At 47.9% G+C, this 17836-nt stretch overlaps 1 protein-coding gene across 2 annotated transcripts in view; it reads left to right on the top strand.

Annotated features, from left to right (window-relative positions):
• Positions 1–330: 330 nt before the first annotated feature.
• Positions 331–17836, top strand: part of TTC39A (tetratricopeptide repeat domain 39A) — a 51466-nt gene continuing 33960 nt past the window's right edge. Inside the window, exons 1-2 of one of the 2 annotated variants that reach the window (XM_069981587.1) lie at positions 331–493; positions 13330–13434. In XM_069981587.1, the coding sequence (XP_069837688.1) occupies positions 471–493; positions 13330–13434 (128 nt within the window). In that variant the 5' untranslated portion in view covers positions 331–470. The remainder of the gene's footprint in view (positions 494–13329; positions 13435–17836) is intronic. The other variant, XM_069981588.1, reaches the window with a different exon arrangement.

The raw sequence follows: 17836 nt of genomic DNA, 5'->3' as shown, positions 1-17836 counted from the left end.
GGTGCAAATCTGGGTATCCAGATCCTTCTTTACTTCTAAGAGACGGCCCAGTTCCCTGTGCACGGGCAGCAGTGGGGGTCATCTGAGAAGTGTGCCTGCTCTTCCTCCCCGCAGCCATCTGATAAGTGTGCCTGCTCTTCCTCCCCGCAGCCATCTGATAAGTGTGCCTGCTCTTCCTCCCCGCAGCCATCTGATAAGTGTGCCTGCTCTTCCTCCCCGCAGCCACAGCAGCCGCATGCTGTCACCAAGGAGCTGACAATCTATGTGTGGGATGGAAGTGGCAGAGCTGACGTCTGGAAGGCTGCACTCTGCATGTCAAGGTGTCTCCCAATCAGAGTGCTGGGAGAGGGCAGAGCCAGCCCTGCCCTGTCTGACAGGGTGACAGTCCCTCAGTCCCTGCTGCTGCTGCTGCTGTGTCTGTATCCTCTGCACTCATCCAGGGAGACTGTGCTCAGTGCCAGGCGGGCAGCATGTCCAGGGATACAGGCGGAGGGTGAGTACACACATCTTATACACCGACAGCCTCCTCTGGGCCCAGTCTGCTCTCCTGTGGGGCCTGGGCACCCTCCTCCAGCACACAAGGGGTTAACCCCGACACCAATCTTATTTATTGCATTGTGTAAAAATAGCCGCAATCTATCCCAAAGCGACAATGCGAGATCCTGTAATGTGAACAGGCTGGAAAACCTAGGATATAAGATGTGGATATGTGTTGTATGTGGGCACCGCCGGACGTGCACCTTATAGAGTGTAAGCTCTGTGGTCCAGTAACTGTCAGTACTGTCATCTATTGGGAATTCATGGAAGTCTTAGCTATAGTAGATGCAAGTTCACTCTGACTATATAGGTGCAATAAGATACTGATCATCTATTCTATCAGTGTGAACAGTGATCAATAACTGGACGTAATCACCATCTAAACCATAGCCATATGCTTAGCCTGTATGTGGGTATCTATATGCTTAGCCAGTATGTGGGTATCTATATGCTGAGCCTGTATATGGGGTATCTATATGCTTAGCCTGTATATGGGTATCTATATGCTTAGCCTGTATATGGGTATCTATATGCTTAGCCGGTATATGGGTATCTATATGCTTAGCCTGTATATGGGGTATCTATATGCTTAGCCGGTATATGGGTATCTATATGCTTAGCCTGTATATGGGTATCTATATGCTTAGCCGGTATATGGGTATCTATATGCTTAGCCTGTATATGGGGTATCTATATGCTGAGCCTGTATATGGGTATCTATATGCTTAGCCTGTATATGGGGTATCTATATGCTGAGCCTGTATATGGGTATCTATATGCTTAGCCTGTATATGGGTATCTATATGCTTAGCCTGTATATGGGTATCTATATGCTTAGCCGGTATATGGGTATCTATATGCTTAGCCTGTATATGGGGTATCTATATGCTTAGCCGGTATATGGGTATCTATATGCTTAGCTGGTATATGGGTATCTATATGCTTAGCCTGTATATGGGGTATCTATATGCTGAGCCTGTATATGGGTATCTATATGCTTAGCCTGTATATGGGTATCTATATGCTTAGCCTGTATATGGGTATCTATATGCTTAGCCTGTATATGGGTATCTATATGCTTAGCCTGTATATCGGTATCTATATGCTTAGCCTGTATGTGGGAATCTATATGCTTAGCCTGTATGTGGGTATCTATATGCTTAGCCTGTATGTGGGTATCTATATGCTTAGCCTGTATGTGGGTATCTATATGCTTAGCCGGTATGTGGGTATCTATATGCTTAGCCGGTATATGGGTATCTATATGCTTAGCCGGTATATGGGTATCTATATGCTTAGCCTGTATATGGGTATCTATATGCTTAGCCTGTATATGGGTATCTATATGCTTAGCCTGTATATGGGTATCTATATGCTTAGCCTGTATATGGGTATCTATATGCTTAGCCTGTATATGGGTATCTATATGCTTAGCCTGTATATGGGTATCTATATGCTTAGCCTGTATATGGGTATCTATATGCTTAGCCTGTATATGGGTATCTATATGCTCAGCCTGTATATAGGGTATCTATATGCTTAGCCTGTATATGGGTATCTATATAATAGTAGGCTACCCTATAGAACGGTAAACACTATAGCAGAGGTAGGGAACATTGACCCTCCACCTGTTGCAAAACTACAACTCCCATCATGCATGGACAGCCAAAGCTAAAGCTCTCCAGACATGATGGGAGTTGTAGTTTTGCAACAGCCGGAGAGCCAGGGTTCCTATCCCTGCCTTATAACATGGTATATGTGCTGTATACTTCTTTTACTATGGGCTCCTATGGGGGCTGTATACTATTATACAGGTATACAGTGACATATGCTGCAGCTCTATATAGTAGATGTACATTGGGAGTTTATTCCAGTATACAGGGTAAAGGTATAAGCGGATGACCAACCTGATCTGAACACCCCCAGATTTGGGTCCATTGGTTCAGTCCTCTCCTTATATTATATCATATTCTCGGATATACAAATTAACTTGTAACAATGTTGCACAAAGTAAATGATTCCTATAACTTATAACTCTTCCAGTTTGCATCATGGTTTGGGCTGAATGTTCTCTTAAAGGGGTTCTCCACTTTGTTGTATAGTATTTTTTTACAAGGATTTCCCAGCAATAAGCTGATCACATGGAGACCGGCAGCGATCATCTGGGAGGGAATCACCGGGTGTTTAATTCCACTGCAGCACCCCCCCAGGAGAAATGATGTATTACACAGATATTCAGATTATATGTTACGTACTAGCAAATACTCACTGCCCGTGCTGAGCTGGGCTAAATGTTACCAACTTAAAGGGGATCTACAGTGATTTTTCCCCCTTCAAATCAACTGTTATCATAAAATTTATACAAATTTGTAAATTACTTCTATTTTAAAGTCTCCAGTATTCCAATACTTATCAGGAAGTGGTGTCTTCTCTCCAGTCTGACACAGTGCTCTCTGCTGCCACCTCTGTCCATGTCAGGAACTGTCCAGAGCAGCAGCAAATCCCCATAGAAAACCTCTCCTGCTCTGGACAGTTCCTGACATGGACAGAGGTGGCAGCAGAGAGCACTGTGTCAGACTGAAGACAATACACCAATGCAGGACATACAGCAGCTGATAAGTAATGGAAGACTGGAGATTTTTAAATAGAGGTAAACTACAATTCTGTATAACTTTCTGAAACCAGTTGATTTAAAAGAAAAAGATTTTCACCGGAGTTCCCCTTTAAATCTGCCCTTTCTGTATTGCAGCAATGTGATTATGGTTCCTGTTTTTGGCCGGGATTGAGTCTGCTGCCTAAACGGCAGGGGGATAATGTCCTTTATCTCGGTCTCATTAATAGCAGACGCTTGTGGCTGTCCTGGTAACAGCTCCGGCTCCTGTGTTGTCGCGGTGGGAGGATGTGGGCGCACACTTAGGAGTAATAAGGTATATAAGTACAGATAATGATGGAAGGCAGCAGGGGGGGGGGGGTCAGCGTGCGCTGTCAGCATCGGGAAGATTGTCTGCGGAGAGGAGGAGAGCCGGCAGAGAGGAGAGCCGGCCGCGGCTATAGAGGGATTGTGACGCAATGTCCATTATGGAACCATTATCAGGTTGTGATGATTCTGAGTTTTGGGGATTTTTTTTCTTCGTCATATGGAAAGTGATTGTGGGATAAAATACGGAAGTAAAAAAGATGAGATTTTGAAGAAAATGCATAAAGTAGTTATATTATAGAGAGGACTTAATTGTTTTTACATGATTTCCCTAATGATAAATTAAAGGGGTACTCCGGCGAAAATGTGTTTCTTTCAAATCAACTAGTTTCAGAAAGTTATATAGATTTGTAACTTACTACTATTTAAAATTTTCCGTTCTTCCAGAACTTATCAGCAGCTGTATGTCCTGCAGGAAGTGGTGTAGTCTCTCCAGTCTGACACAGTGCTCTCTGCTGCCACCTCTGTCCATAACAGGAACTGTCTATGGGGATTTGCTGCTGCTCTGGACACTTCCTGACATGGACAGAGGTGGCAGCAGAGAGCACTGTGTCAGACTGGAGAGGATACACTACTTCCTGCAGGACGTACAGCTGCTGATAAGTACTGGAAGGAAGATAAACATAGCCTTTCTGTGTTTTCAATCCACTCCTGGTTTTGGTTGCACAATACTGAGACCTCCTGTGTGTGACCACGTCCTTACCCCGTGTCCTGAGACGCCGAGGCCTCTGGGATCCCATCATGTGCGTCTTATTAGCGGGCGCCATGCTGAGTCCCTGTCCCAGAGAAGCAGTAACATCCCTGACCTTAGAGGTCACCATCTCCGCCATCCCTGTATACAGTGTATATACCCTGTGTATTATATGCAGCACGGGGCTGAGCCGAGTGTGTTAGGAGCAGCAGTGAGGAGTCAGTGAGAAATCATTGGGATAATATGATGCACCTCCCATTGTTCTGCCATGTAGGATATGAACTGGTGACTAATTCCCCTCTGCTACATCAGTGTTCTATCTTCTCTCTGCTATGTCCGGCCGCACACAGGTGACTGGTTATAATGTGATCAGATTCCTGTGTAATATCCCAATGGTGACACCTTGTCCCATCTGTATAGAGAACTATAGACTACGATGGTGCCGGACCCTCACATGATGGGTGGGAGACCCCATCCATCTCTGCACCCACCATGCATGATCCTCCACCAGGATTTAGGGGCTGTGGGTGTTTGGTGATGGGACAGTGACTGGTTATAGTGCCGGGGTGTTACGGAGGAGGATGAGGAGGAGGAGGAGGAGGAGGATAGCCTTTACCTTTATAGGTTGTAACCTTTGTTCTTGTTTTGACTTAAAAGATGCGAAAAGCAAATAATCCCGATCATCCTGCGAGTGACGGAAGCCAGAGAGAAATGGGGGGAGGGGGGGCAGCTATCAAACTTACAGGTGGCCGGATTAAGTAAGAGGCGTGCGCCAGGGGAAGGGGCGGGGCCTAATTTAGGATCGGCATATAAGTACACTGGTCTTGATAAATCCCCCACTAAAATCCTAAATACATAGACCATGATGTGTACAGGAGCTCAGACACTCATCTATCTACCCTTGGGCTCCTATCACGGTGGTCCGGAGTGGAGAGATGACCCACCCAGACTGTCAGTGCCGCCTCCCACAGAAAGGGAGAAATGACCCAAGGACGGTGTAGCCGATAGGTGTAGGTGCTGGTGCAATTATCACTGAGTCCCAGTAGAATAAATAAACTGATCCTTACTGATAAGTCTGTCATAATACAGGATAATAGAATAGTATGTGACTGATACAGACTTGATTTCACTGAATCTGTGCTGAGAGTTACCGAAGTGCTGAGGTAGAGTAGTAGTGCTGGTTTGGTTGAGTAGAGTAGAGAGTTCAGAGGAGTAGAGAGGAGTTTGTTGGGAGAGCCCCAAACCAATATAGTAGTCTGCTCTGTCAGAACTTGTGAATACTTGAAGAAATACTTAAAAGAAGAATATTTGTGCCCGTTTTTCGACCTTTGTTACTATAATCACCTTTTGCCCTGTAGTGTCGGAGTACCCGTCCTACAAGGGTGACACAAGCCCAGTCTTGGTTACCTGAGTTGAGCAGAATGTCTGTGTGTATCCCAGTGTCAGCTGCACTGCGCGATAGAATACGTAGGCCTTGGTTACGGCTGCTTTGCTCTATCCGGGTCAGTTCCTCTCTCCTAGGATACCGCCCTGCACTGTATAGAGAGGTTCATGCCATGGGTTGAGGAGATCTCTGACTTGTCCTTTTTTAAATGTTTAGAACTTCATCTTGACTATAAGTGTAGCTTTAGAAAAGAAAGTCTCTGCGTTCACCATACGTGTCTACTAACACAGCTAGACTGTCCTGGACAGGGGACCTTGGCTAAGTTCAGCAGGGATGCCTGATCTGTGTGTATTGCTCCACTGAGAATCAGAAAAGAAGTAACTAAAGTGGACCTATGCTTCCCCTCCCCATGTGACTACTTCCTACAGGGTGTGTGTAACAGCTTCTGTGAGTGGTGGAGAAGAGTGTGTATAGAAGAGAAGAGAATAGAGAGAGGTAGAAAAAAAAGAGCATCTCTCATTGGTACACAGAATCACAAAAAAATACTACAGCAGTGTAACATACATAATAATACATAGTGACATCTTGTGGTAAAACCTGAGAATACAACTTCATTACCACTTTACTCTACGGTACAGGACTTTTATGACAGTTGCCCAAACTAGAAACACCTGTGGTGGGACACCACACATATCTATGTCCTATCTATCTCTCTCTCTCTCTCTCTCTCTCTCTCTCTCGAGGATGGACCATCAATATCTACATCCTGGGATCCCTCCTCAGATCAGGGACTGATTCTTAGGTCACCCTTGCCATTATTCCCCTGTGTGATAAGTACATACTTTCTGTTCTTACGTGTTTGCACATTTGATGTCACAACTCAGATATTATATTTCTGGCAGGATTTTATTAGTACAATATCCTAATACCGAGCCGATCCTGGAAACCAGCAGCAGTCGGTGTGTGGACTCTTCTGCTGACAGAGCGGTTTAAAGGGGTTGTTCACCAAAAAAGCTTACTTTCAAATCAACTGGTCCCAGCAAGTGCCTCTATTAACAAATCTCCAGTCTTCCAGTACTTATCAGCTGCTGTATGTCCTGCAGGAAGTGGTGTATTCTCTCCAACCTTAACACAGTGCTCTCTGCTGCCACCTCTGTCCATGTCAAGAACTGTCCAGAGCAGGAGAGGTTTTCTATGGGATTTGCTGCTGCTTTGGACAGTTCCTGACATAGACAGAGGTGGCAGCAGAGAGCACTGTGTCACACTGGAGAGAATACAATACTTCCTGCAGGACATACAGCAGCTGATAAATATTGGAAGACTGGAGATTTTTTTTTTTTTATAGAAGTAAATAACAAATCTCTGCCACTAGTTGATCTGAAAGAAAATAATTTTTGATGAACTACCCCTTTAAAGCAGAAGCCACGCGAAACAAAAAAAAAGCACGTGCAGATGGGGAGGGGGTATGAGAACATAATATAGAAAGTATACTTGCCCATCCCTGTGCCTCCTGCTGCTGTTATGTTGCTTACCCAGTGGATGGATTGTCTGCTCAGTGACTGGGACGGGACACTTCAGTCCGTCAGCCGCGATGTTCCAGCAGCAGCCGGGGCCGTAACGTACTAGGAAGCCGGACGGACATTACATCTGGCAGCTGTCAGAGAGAGGTAACGGTGGTGCTATGGGGGCACGGAGACGGGTAAGCATACATGTTTTCCAGCCTCCTCCCTTTCCCGGTAAGTATACATGTTTTATTATGTTTCCCTGTATTACAGTAGATCCTTATTACTGTTCATCTAGACAGTGACCTAAACAGCGGCAGCCGCCTGAGGGGAAAGTAGTAACAGCGGCCATAATCTGTCTATTTAGGATGAGATACAAAGGATATAATCTAAATCTAAAATAGAAATGAGTTGCAGTTTTTTTCTATACAGCTTCTAAGTAGATTTATATGTCTCCATGGTTACAGACTACAAAAAAAGCCGCATGTAGTCGGACCCCGCCTGCAGTTGTAGTTCTGCCTCCTACTGCCTGTAGAAGGGAAAAACTTGGAGCAGAACAATCATATAAATAGTCCAAAGGGGAGTGGGATATGGGGCTTGTCCGGGACAATCCCTCATCCAGCCGGGAACACAGACAGAAGCAGCCGGCGGGCGCTTCCCTTTTGGCATTAGGCAGCGGTGGTCTAATAGCGCCATAATTCTCCCATACATCAGATCCAGGCCCTCCATATTGGAGGATTACAGCAATGTCACTTCCTTCTATGTTAGTCTAGTGAATAAATCCTGTTTATTTTCTGGATATTAGAAAGTAAATGATCAGCTGATGACTGTTTCCCGAGGCGCATAGCTTATTTGGGATTAAAGTGAAGCTTTTTTGTTCTTAAAGGAGTTGTACACCAAAAAAATCTTTTCTTTAAATCATCTGTTGCCGGCAAGTGGCAGAGATTTGTAATTTACTTCTTATCAGCAATAATTTTCATGTCAGGAACTGTCCAGAGCAGGAGAGGTTTTCTATGGGGATTTGCTGCTGCTCTGGACAGTTCCTGACATGGACAGAGGTGGCAGCAGAGAGCACTTTGTCAGACTGGAAAGAATACACCACTTCCTGCAGGACAAGACCGTAAAATAGAAGTAAATTACAAATCTCTGGCACCAGTTGATTTGAAAGAACCTTTTTTTTTTGTGAACAATCCCTTTAATCTTCCTGACGTTACTTGTCGTCCTCCACGTGCAGAATTGCTATACGATGAGCCATATCCTTCGGTGTCAGGTGATGCCTCATACGGCTATAATAAGGTGGCGGTATATAGATGTATTATAAATATCTTTGACATTTCTTCAGATGAAAACAGGATCTTCGTGTGACGTGATGTTTTGTGCGCAAAACAAATAACCTCAAGCAGAAAAAACATATCACAATGCAGAAGTGACGGGCTGGAGACATAACCTGAGGCTACGGGATCCCTGCAGATTCTGTTTTGGGCCCCCTCATCCACCTGTAATGCTGGACTCTTCCTCAATGGCAGATTCAGGGGTGAATGCTGCACCCATAGCGGTCCCTGTGGTCATCCTCAAGCTCCAGCTTAGCTATCCAGATTTGTAATTTACTTCCATTTAAAAATCTCTGATCTTCCAGTACTTATCAGCTGCTGTATGTCCTTCAAAAGGTATTATATTCTCTCCAGTGTGACACAGTGCTCTCTGCTGCCACCTCTATCCATGTCAGGAACTGTCCAGAGCAGCAGCAAATCCCCATAGAAAACCTCTCCTGCTCTGGACAGTTCCTGACGTGGACAGAGGTGGCAGCAGAGAGCACTGTGTCAGACTGGAGAGAATACACCACTTCCTGCAGGACATACAGCACCTGATAAGTACTGGAAGACTGGGGATTTTTTAATAGATGTAAATTAGAAATCTATATAACTTTCTGACACTAGTTCATTTGAAGGGAATAAATTTCTTCGGAGTACCCCTTTAAGGCTCTGTATATCAGTACATTTTATTGTCAGTGTCCTGGACTATGATGACAATGAGTTTCCTGCCAGTTATATATCATTATTTATATCATTTATCTGCATAAACCCATCACATACCATGCAGAGGTAATATGGCCATATGCGTCCTAAATAATACCGCCAGATAGTGCTGTATAGTCCTCAAATATTAATGCAGCACAGTCCTGATATAATACCGCCATACACCGCTAACTAATTTATCTGAAACCTCTGGATGCCTGCAGTAACTAGAGGTCCGGCCAGTCGCCTTCTTTGCCTCCCAAGTGGGTGCATGTACAGGACACCACAGCCCCTGATCTAAGTGTCATAGATACTGGGCGTCTCACGTGTCCGGGCCGGGGACACCAGGACGGGTTTATCTTGTACTGACCTCTGTTTACCAAGGGCTGGAATACTGAGAAATCCCAGGTGACTCTTATACAGTAACATTATCCTGATCTCCACAGTATCAGAATACGGCGCTGCTATCATAACTGGATAAACTGGTTTTACTGGTGGACTTGGTTTTGGATAATGGAGAATCTGGAATAATGTGCACATGTTATATACTATCTACTATATCCCCTGGCTGCAGGGTGAGGGTGCCGGAAATATCCCGGTTACTATATAACACCCAGCGCTGTACTTGCCAAGTGTAGACAAAGGCTGGAGGAGGCATCGGAGGAGGCGCCAGCTCAGGTGGCAGTGCCCCATTCTGCTATCTGGCAGCTGCCCGTGTTCACACACACCCTGCACCTGGATGACGGCACCTGAGAACAGGCAGGAGCGCAGCTGTCTCTTATGTCAGTGCTTGCAGGAGACATCCCCTGGGGACGTGAATCCAGGGGGACGGTGCGGGCTGTGATACTGAGCGCCCAAAGCAGATAGGAGCCACAGGCGGCACGCTCTCATTGCATCTATCATTATCTTCTCTAGATAAATTCTAGAAAGGGATAAACCAACAAACTAGATATAGAGAGTAATAAATAATGTGCAGCTTGGAGCAATGAAGCCGCCCGGAGGCGTCTGCTGCATGATGGACGCTACGTGACAGACGCCCCTTGTGCAATAAATGGGCGCTGTCTCTTTAAAAAAGAAATTTTGACATGTTTCTAGAAGTTTCGACCAATGAGCATTCCCAGTAGGCCCATCGCTGACAATCGGCCTGTGCAAAAAGACAGCAATCAGCTGGCGAAGAAGCAAACGCTTATTCATTGCCTGTTTGGATCATTTGTACAACTTATTAAAGGGATTGTTCAACGATTTTTTTTTTTCTTTCAAATCAACTGGTGCCAGAGATTTGTAATTTACTTCTATTAACAAAATCTCCAGTCTTCCAGTACTTATCAGCTGCTGAATGTCCTGCAGGATGTGGTGTATTCTCTCCACTCTGACTCAGTGCTCTCTGCTGCCACCTCTGTCCATGTCAGGAACTGTCCAGAGCAGGGGAGGTTTTCTATGGGGATTTGCTGCTGCTCTGGACAGTTCCTGACATGGACAGAGGTGGCAGCAGAGAGCACTGTGTCAGACTGGAGAGAATACACCACTTCCTGCAGGACATCCAGCAGCTGATAAGTACTGGAAGACTGGAGATTTTTAAATAGTTAAATTACAAATCTCTGGCACGGTATATGGTCTCCTCTGCTGTAGAATCGGTTCCCCGGCAGGACGCTGCAGTTTTCAGAGGAAATCCCTGTAATTTTTTAGGCACCTTCACTGAGCGGATTTCTTGGCATTTACATTGAGGATCATAAAGATTCATTTCCAGCGAGTCTCTGGCATATATACATAATGCAGATGGTGCAGTGCGGATGCGTTCCCCCATACAGTACAGATGTGCACCCCCCCCCATACAGTACAGATGTGCACCCCCCCCATACAGTACAGATGTGCACCCCCCCATACAGTACAGATGTGCACCCCCCCCATACAGTACAGATGTGCACCCCCCCCCATACAGTACAGATGTGCACCCCCCCATACAGTACAGATGTGCACCCCCCCCCATACAGTACAGATGTGCACCCCCCCATACAGTACAGATGTGCACCCCCCATACAGTACAGATGTGCACCCCCCCATACAGTACAGATGTGCACCCCCCCATACAGTACAGATGTGCACCCCCCCCATACAGTACAGATGTGCACCCCCCATACAGTACAGATGTGCACCCCCCCCCATACAGTGCAGATGTGCACCCCCCCCATACAGTACAGATGTGCACCCCCCCCATACAGTACAGATGTGCTCCCCCCCATACAGTACAGATGTGCACCCCCCCCATACAGTACAGATGTGCACCCCCCATACAGTACAGATGTGCACCCCCCCCATACAGTACAGATGTGCTCCCCCCCATACAGTACAGATGTGCACCCCCCCCATACAGTACAGATGTGCACCCCCCCATACAGTACAGATGTGCACCCCCCATACAGTACAGATGTGCACCCCCCCCATACAGTACAGATGTGCACCCCCCCATACAGTACAGATGTGCACTCCCCCATACAGTACAGATGTGCACCCCCCATACAGTACAGATGTGCACCCCCCACATACAGTACAGATGTGCACCCCCCCATACAGTACAGATGTGCACCCCCCCATACAGTACAGATGTGCACCCCCCCCATACAGTACAGATGTGCCCCCCCCATACAGTACAGATGTGCACCCCCCCCATACAGTACAGATGTGCACCCCCCCCATACAGTACAGATGTGCCCCCCCATACAGTACAGATGTGCACCCCCCCCATACAGTACAGATGTGCACCCCCCCCCATACAGTACAGATGTGCACTCCCCATACAGTACAGATGTGCACCCCCCCCATACAGTACAGATGTGCACCCCCCCCATACAGTACAGATGTGCACCCCCCCCCCATACAGTACAGATGTGCACTCCCCCATACAGTACAGATGTGCTCCCCCCCATACAGTACAGATGTGCTCCCCCCCATACAGTACAGATGTGCACCCCCCATACAGTACAGATGTGCACCCCCCCCCCATACAGTACAGATGTGCACTCCCCCATACAGTACAGATGTGCTCCCCCCCATACAGTACAGATGTGCACCCCCCCATACAGTACAGATGTGCACCCCCCATACAGTACAGATGTGCACCCCCCATACAGTACAGATGTGCACCCCCCCATACAGTACAGATGTGCACCCCCCCATACAGTACAGATGTGCACCCCCCCATACAGTACAGATGTGCACCCCCCCCATACAGTACAGATGTGCACCCCCCCATACAGTACAGATGTGCACCCCCCCCATACAGTACAGATGTGCTCCCCCCATACAGTATAGATGTGCTCCCCCCCATACAGTACAGATGTGCTCCCCCCATACAGTACAGATGTGCTCCCCCCATACAGTACAGATGTGCTCCCCCCATACAGTACAGATGTGCACCCCCCCATACAGTACAGATGTGCTCCCCCCATACAGTACAGATGTGCTCCCCCATACAGTACAGATGTGCACCCCCCCCATACAGTACAGATGTGCTCCCCCCATACAGTACAGATGTGCACTCCCCCCATACAGTACAGATGTGCACCCCCCCCATACAGTACAGATGTGCTCCCCCATACAGTACAGATGTGCTCCCCCCCATACAGTACAGATGTGCTCCCCCCATACAGTACAGATGTGCTCCCCCCCCCATACAGTACAGATGTGCACCCCCCCATACAGTACAGATGTGCTCCCCCATACAGTACAGATGTGCACCCCCCCATACAGTACAGATGTGCTCCCCCCCATACAGTACAGATGTGCACCCCCCCCATACAGTACAGATGTGCTTCCCCCCATACAGTACAGATGTGCACCCCCCCCCATACAGTACAGATGTGCTCCCCCCATACAGTACAGATGTGCTCCCCCCATACAGTACAGATGTGCACCCCCCCATACAGTACAGATGTGCTCCCCCCCATACAGTACAGATGTGCACCCCCCCATACAGTACATTCTTTTTTCTTTTTATTATTATTATTAATATTATTATAGTCTCCTGACCCCATCATCTAACACTGAGCTGCAGTATTGTAACCAGCAGGATAACACAGCAGTCAGACCATAAATAATACCGCCATATATACATTCAGCTGCCAGATAGGTGTATCCCCTGACTCCACATGACTATATATACCTGTCTGTCCGTGTAGATGACGTTATTACAGTCGCTGACCCTTCTCTTACCTTTCACCGTCCAGGCAGAAGGACTCGGACCTGAAGATCTCTCTAGCAGAATGTATGACCGCTCTGGATATGTTCTTGCAGAATGACTTCCAGGGGGCCCTGAACCACCTCCAGGCCAAGTAAGTCTCCTCTCCTTATCACAGTTACACCCTTACAAGCTCCGTCATGTTCCAGGACTCTGTCAGGCTCGCTATTCGTTGGGGGGGGGGGGGGGGGGGTTGTGTTTTTAATGTTTTTACCTTCACCGTCCGCGCCGGATTGTTTTCTTGTTCTTTGGTTCAGGGCCGTTCCCGCTGTGCACAGATTGTATTGCCCTGATGTATAGATGGCCGTGCCAGACATGACGTGCCCATTCTATATAAATGACATTACACACTGGTGGTGCCTAACCTGACTGCTCGCCCTATGGAAATTGGTGATAGAGGGACCGGAATTTATAGTGTAACATAAAAATCAGGAGACTTGGTTAAGGTTAAAGGAATGGGGGTCAGCCACAGTAGGGGTAGGCCGCAGTAGGGGTAGGCCACAGTAGGGGTAGGCCACAGTAGGGGTAGGCCGCAGTAGGGGTAGGCCACAGTAGGGGTAGGTCGCAATAGAGGTAGGCCGCAGTAGGGGTAGGCCGCAGTAGGGGTAGGTCGCAGTAGGGTAGGCCGCAGTAGGGGTAGGCCACAGTAGGGTAGGCCGCAGTAGGGTAGGCCGCAGTAGGGGTAGGCCGCAGTAGGGTAGGCCGCAGTAGGGGTAGGCCACAGTAGGGTAGGCCACAGTAGGGGTAGGCCGCAGTAGGGTAGGCCGCAGTAGGGGTAGGCCACAGTAGGGGTAGGCCGCAGTAGGGGGTAGGCCACAGTAGGGGTAGGCCACAGTAGGGGTAGTAAACCTAAACTTTCCAAAAAAGACTGAATTAAACCAAATAATTAGGGGGTGAAATCCTAAACTTAATACTCAACACCGATAAATTCCACTACCCAAAAAAATGTAATACACATAATACTATCTTGCAAATTTCATATTTTATTAGTACATTATCCAAATAACATTAAAAACACCCATAGGGTATAAACCCACACACCGTATACGCAGCAGATTAGATCTAAATAACTGAACACAGCATCAAATCTGCTGCGTATCTGCTGTGTGTGTTTATAGCCTAAAAACGAATATCCCAGGGGGCTTAGGTACCAGTTAATGTGGGACAAATGGCGCTATTTACAGAATTGGCGCTGCAAAAATAATTTAGATAAGATTCCCATATAGATGGTGATGATAAAGTACCACATAATTGCATAAACATAATAACGAAAGGTGCAAGTGCATATGGTACACATGATTATTGGTGTCAATACGTGATCAAAGCCACAGAGATATGATTGAATATTATATATATATATATATATATATATATATATATATATATATATATATATATATAGTATAGATGTACTAGTACTATGATAAATTAGTTAAGGTAACAGTAGGTAACAGTAGGTGTATACCGCAGTAGGAGTAGGCAGGGCCGTTTTAATACATTGGTGGGCCCAGTGCACAGCCCTCAAGAGTGGGCCCCCCCTTCCCTTTCGGCACATTGTATAATGTACTGAATTTGCCCCCACACTGTATCAAGAGCCCCAATACATACAGTAGTTACCTTATAACACTATTTCCACCATACAGTGATTATATATTACATAAAAACTGCACTAAACAAAACAGAAAGATATCACCAATGATACCATTACATAAAACCGCCACATCATGACCCCTAACACTACAATCCTATAACAGAGTGCAGTTACATCCAGTGACTCACCGGGGGCGTCTTCTCCGATCAGAGTCTGTCACCTTTTCTTTTTCTCTCCATCCAGCCTGGGCCACCTTGAAGTCTTCTCCTGGCTGTGAATCTTCTCTCCAGAATCTGCCAGACAAATATTTTAGGCTCCAACACATACAGTAGTTAGGTCCCTTGTACCTCTATACAGTAGTTACACCCCTCTGTACTCCTACATAGTTACACCCCTCTGTGCCTCCATAGTTTTAAGGTGTCCCTGTAGTATATAGCCCCTCATGTGCTCCTCCAGTTATATACAGCCCTCCTGTGCGCTCCCCCATTAGTATATAGCCCCCCTGTGCACTCTCCCCAGTAGTATATAGCCCCCCCTGTGCTCTCCCACAATAGTATATAGCTCCCCTGTGCTCCCCCATAGTATATAGCCCCCTGTGCTCCCCCATAGTATATAGCCCCCTGTGCTCCCCCATAGTATATAGCTCCCCTGTGCTCCCCAGTAGTATATAGCCCCCTGTGCTCCCCAGTAGTATATAGCTCCCCTGTGCTCCCCAGTAATATATAGCTCCCCTGTGCTCCCCCATAGTATATAGCTTCCCTGTGCTCCCCATAGTATATAGACCCCTGTGCTCCCCAGTAGTATATAGTCCCCTGTGCTCCCCCATAGTATATAGCTCCCCTGTGCTCCCCCATAGTATATAGCCCCCTGTGCTCCCCCATAGTATATAGCCCCCTGTGCTCCCCAGTAGTATATAGCCCCCTGTGCTCCCCAGTAGTATATAGCTCCCCTGTGCTCCCCAGTAGTATATAGCTCCCCTGTGCTCCCCCATAGTATATAGCTTCCCTGTGCTCCCCATAGTATATAGACCCCTGTGCTCCCCAGTAGTATATAGTCCCCTGTGCTCCCAAGTAGTATATAGCTCCCCTGTGCTCCCCCATAGTATATAGCTCCCCTGTGCTCCCCATAGTATATAGACCCCCTGTGCTCCCCATAGTATATAGACCCCTGTGCTCCCCAGTAGTATATAGTCCCCTGTGCTCCCCCATAGTATATAGCTCCCCTGTGCTCCCCAATAGTATATAGCCCCCTGTCCTCCCCCATAGTATATAGCCCCCTGTGCTCCCCCATAGTATATAGCTCCCCTGTGCTCCCCCATAATATATAGCCCCCTGTCCTCCCCCATAGTATATAGCCCCCTGTGCTCCCCCATAGTATATAGCTCCCCTGTGCTCCCCCATAGTATATAGCCCCCTGTCCTCCCCCATAGTATATAGCCCCCTGTCCTCCCCCATAGTATATAGCTCCCTGTGCTCCCCCATAGTATATAGCCCCCTGTTCTCCCCCATAGTATATAGCCCCCTGTGCTCCCCCATAGTATATAGCTTCCCTGTGCTCCCCATAGTATATAGACCCCTGTGCTCCCCAGTAGTATATAGCCCCCTGTGCTCCCCAGTAGTATATAGCTCCCCTGTGCTCCCCAGTAGTATATAGCTCCCCTGTGCTCCCCCATAGTATATAGCTTCCCTGTGCTCCCCAGTAGTATATAGCCCCCTGTGCTCCCCAGTACTATATAGCCCCCTGTGCTCCCCCATAGTATATAGCTTCCCTGTGCTCCCCATAGTATATAGACCCCTGTGCTCCCCAGTAGTATATAGTCCCCTATGCTCCCCCATAGTATATAGCCCCCTGTGCTCCCCAATAGTATATAGCCCCCGTTCTCCCCCATAGTATATAGCCCCCGTTCTCCCCCATAGTATATAGCCCCCTCTGCCCCCCATAGTATATAGCCCCCTGTGCTCCCCAATAGTATATAGCCCCCGTTCTCCCCCATAGTATATAGCCCCCCTGTGCTCCCCAATAGTATATAGTCCCCTGTGCTCCCCCATAGTATATAGCCCCCTGTGCTCCCCCATAGTATATAGCCCCCTGTGCTCCCCCATAGTATATAGCCCCCTGTGCTCCCCAGTAGTATATAGTCCCCTGTGCTCCCCCATAGTATATAGCCCCCTGTGCCCCCCCATAGTATATAGCCCCCTGTGCCCCCCCATAGTATATAGCCCCCTGTGCCCCCCCCCCCCATAGTATATAGCTCCTCCTCCCATATAACATTGAAAAAAACAAACACTGTTACTCACCTGGGTCCACGCGTTCCTCTTCTCTTCCCTCTTGTGGCCGCACTTCCTGCAGTCACAAGAGGCCGCACTCCCCTTACCCTCGCGCCGACGCTCCAGTGACGTCGGCCGCTAGAGGGAGAGTGCGGCCTCTTGTGACCGGAGGAAGTGCGGCCACAAGAGTGACTGACAGGGAGGGAGCCAATGGCTCTCTCTCTGTCAGTGTCGCTGCTGCTGCAGCGCTGACGCGCCGCAGCAGCAGCGGGCGGGCGGGGGCAGCGGCGGACGGGGGGGCCCTGCAGGGGGCGCCATGGAGGGGTAAGTAGATTACCCATCCATGGCGCTCCCCCCTGACAGGCTGGTGGCCGGAGCCCTGTGCGACCGCATTGGTCGCACATAGCAACGGCCGGCCTGCTCGGGGGGGCCCCTTTAACCAGTGGGCCCGGTGCACGTGCACCATGTGCCCTCTGGTTAAAGCGGCCCTGGGAGTAGGTAACAGTAGGTGTATACTGCAGTAGGGGTAGGCCACAGTAGGTGTATACCGCAGTAGGGGTAGGCCACAGTAGGTGTATACCGCAGTAGGGGTAGGTCACAGTAGCTGTATACCGCAGTAGGAGTAGGTCACAGTAGCT

Source organism: Dendropsophus ebraccatus, chromosome 8 (genome assembly GCF_027789765.1).
Source record: "Dendropsophus ebraccatus isolate aDenEbr1 chromosome 8, aDenEbr1.pat, whole genome shotgun sequence".
Lineage (NCBI taxonomy): Eukaryota > Metazoa > Chordata > Amphibia > Anura > Hylidae > Dendropsophus > Dendropsophus ebraccatus.
This window is presented reverse-complemented; position numbering and strand designations above follow the sequence as displayed.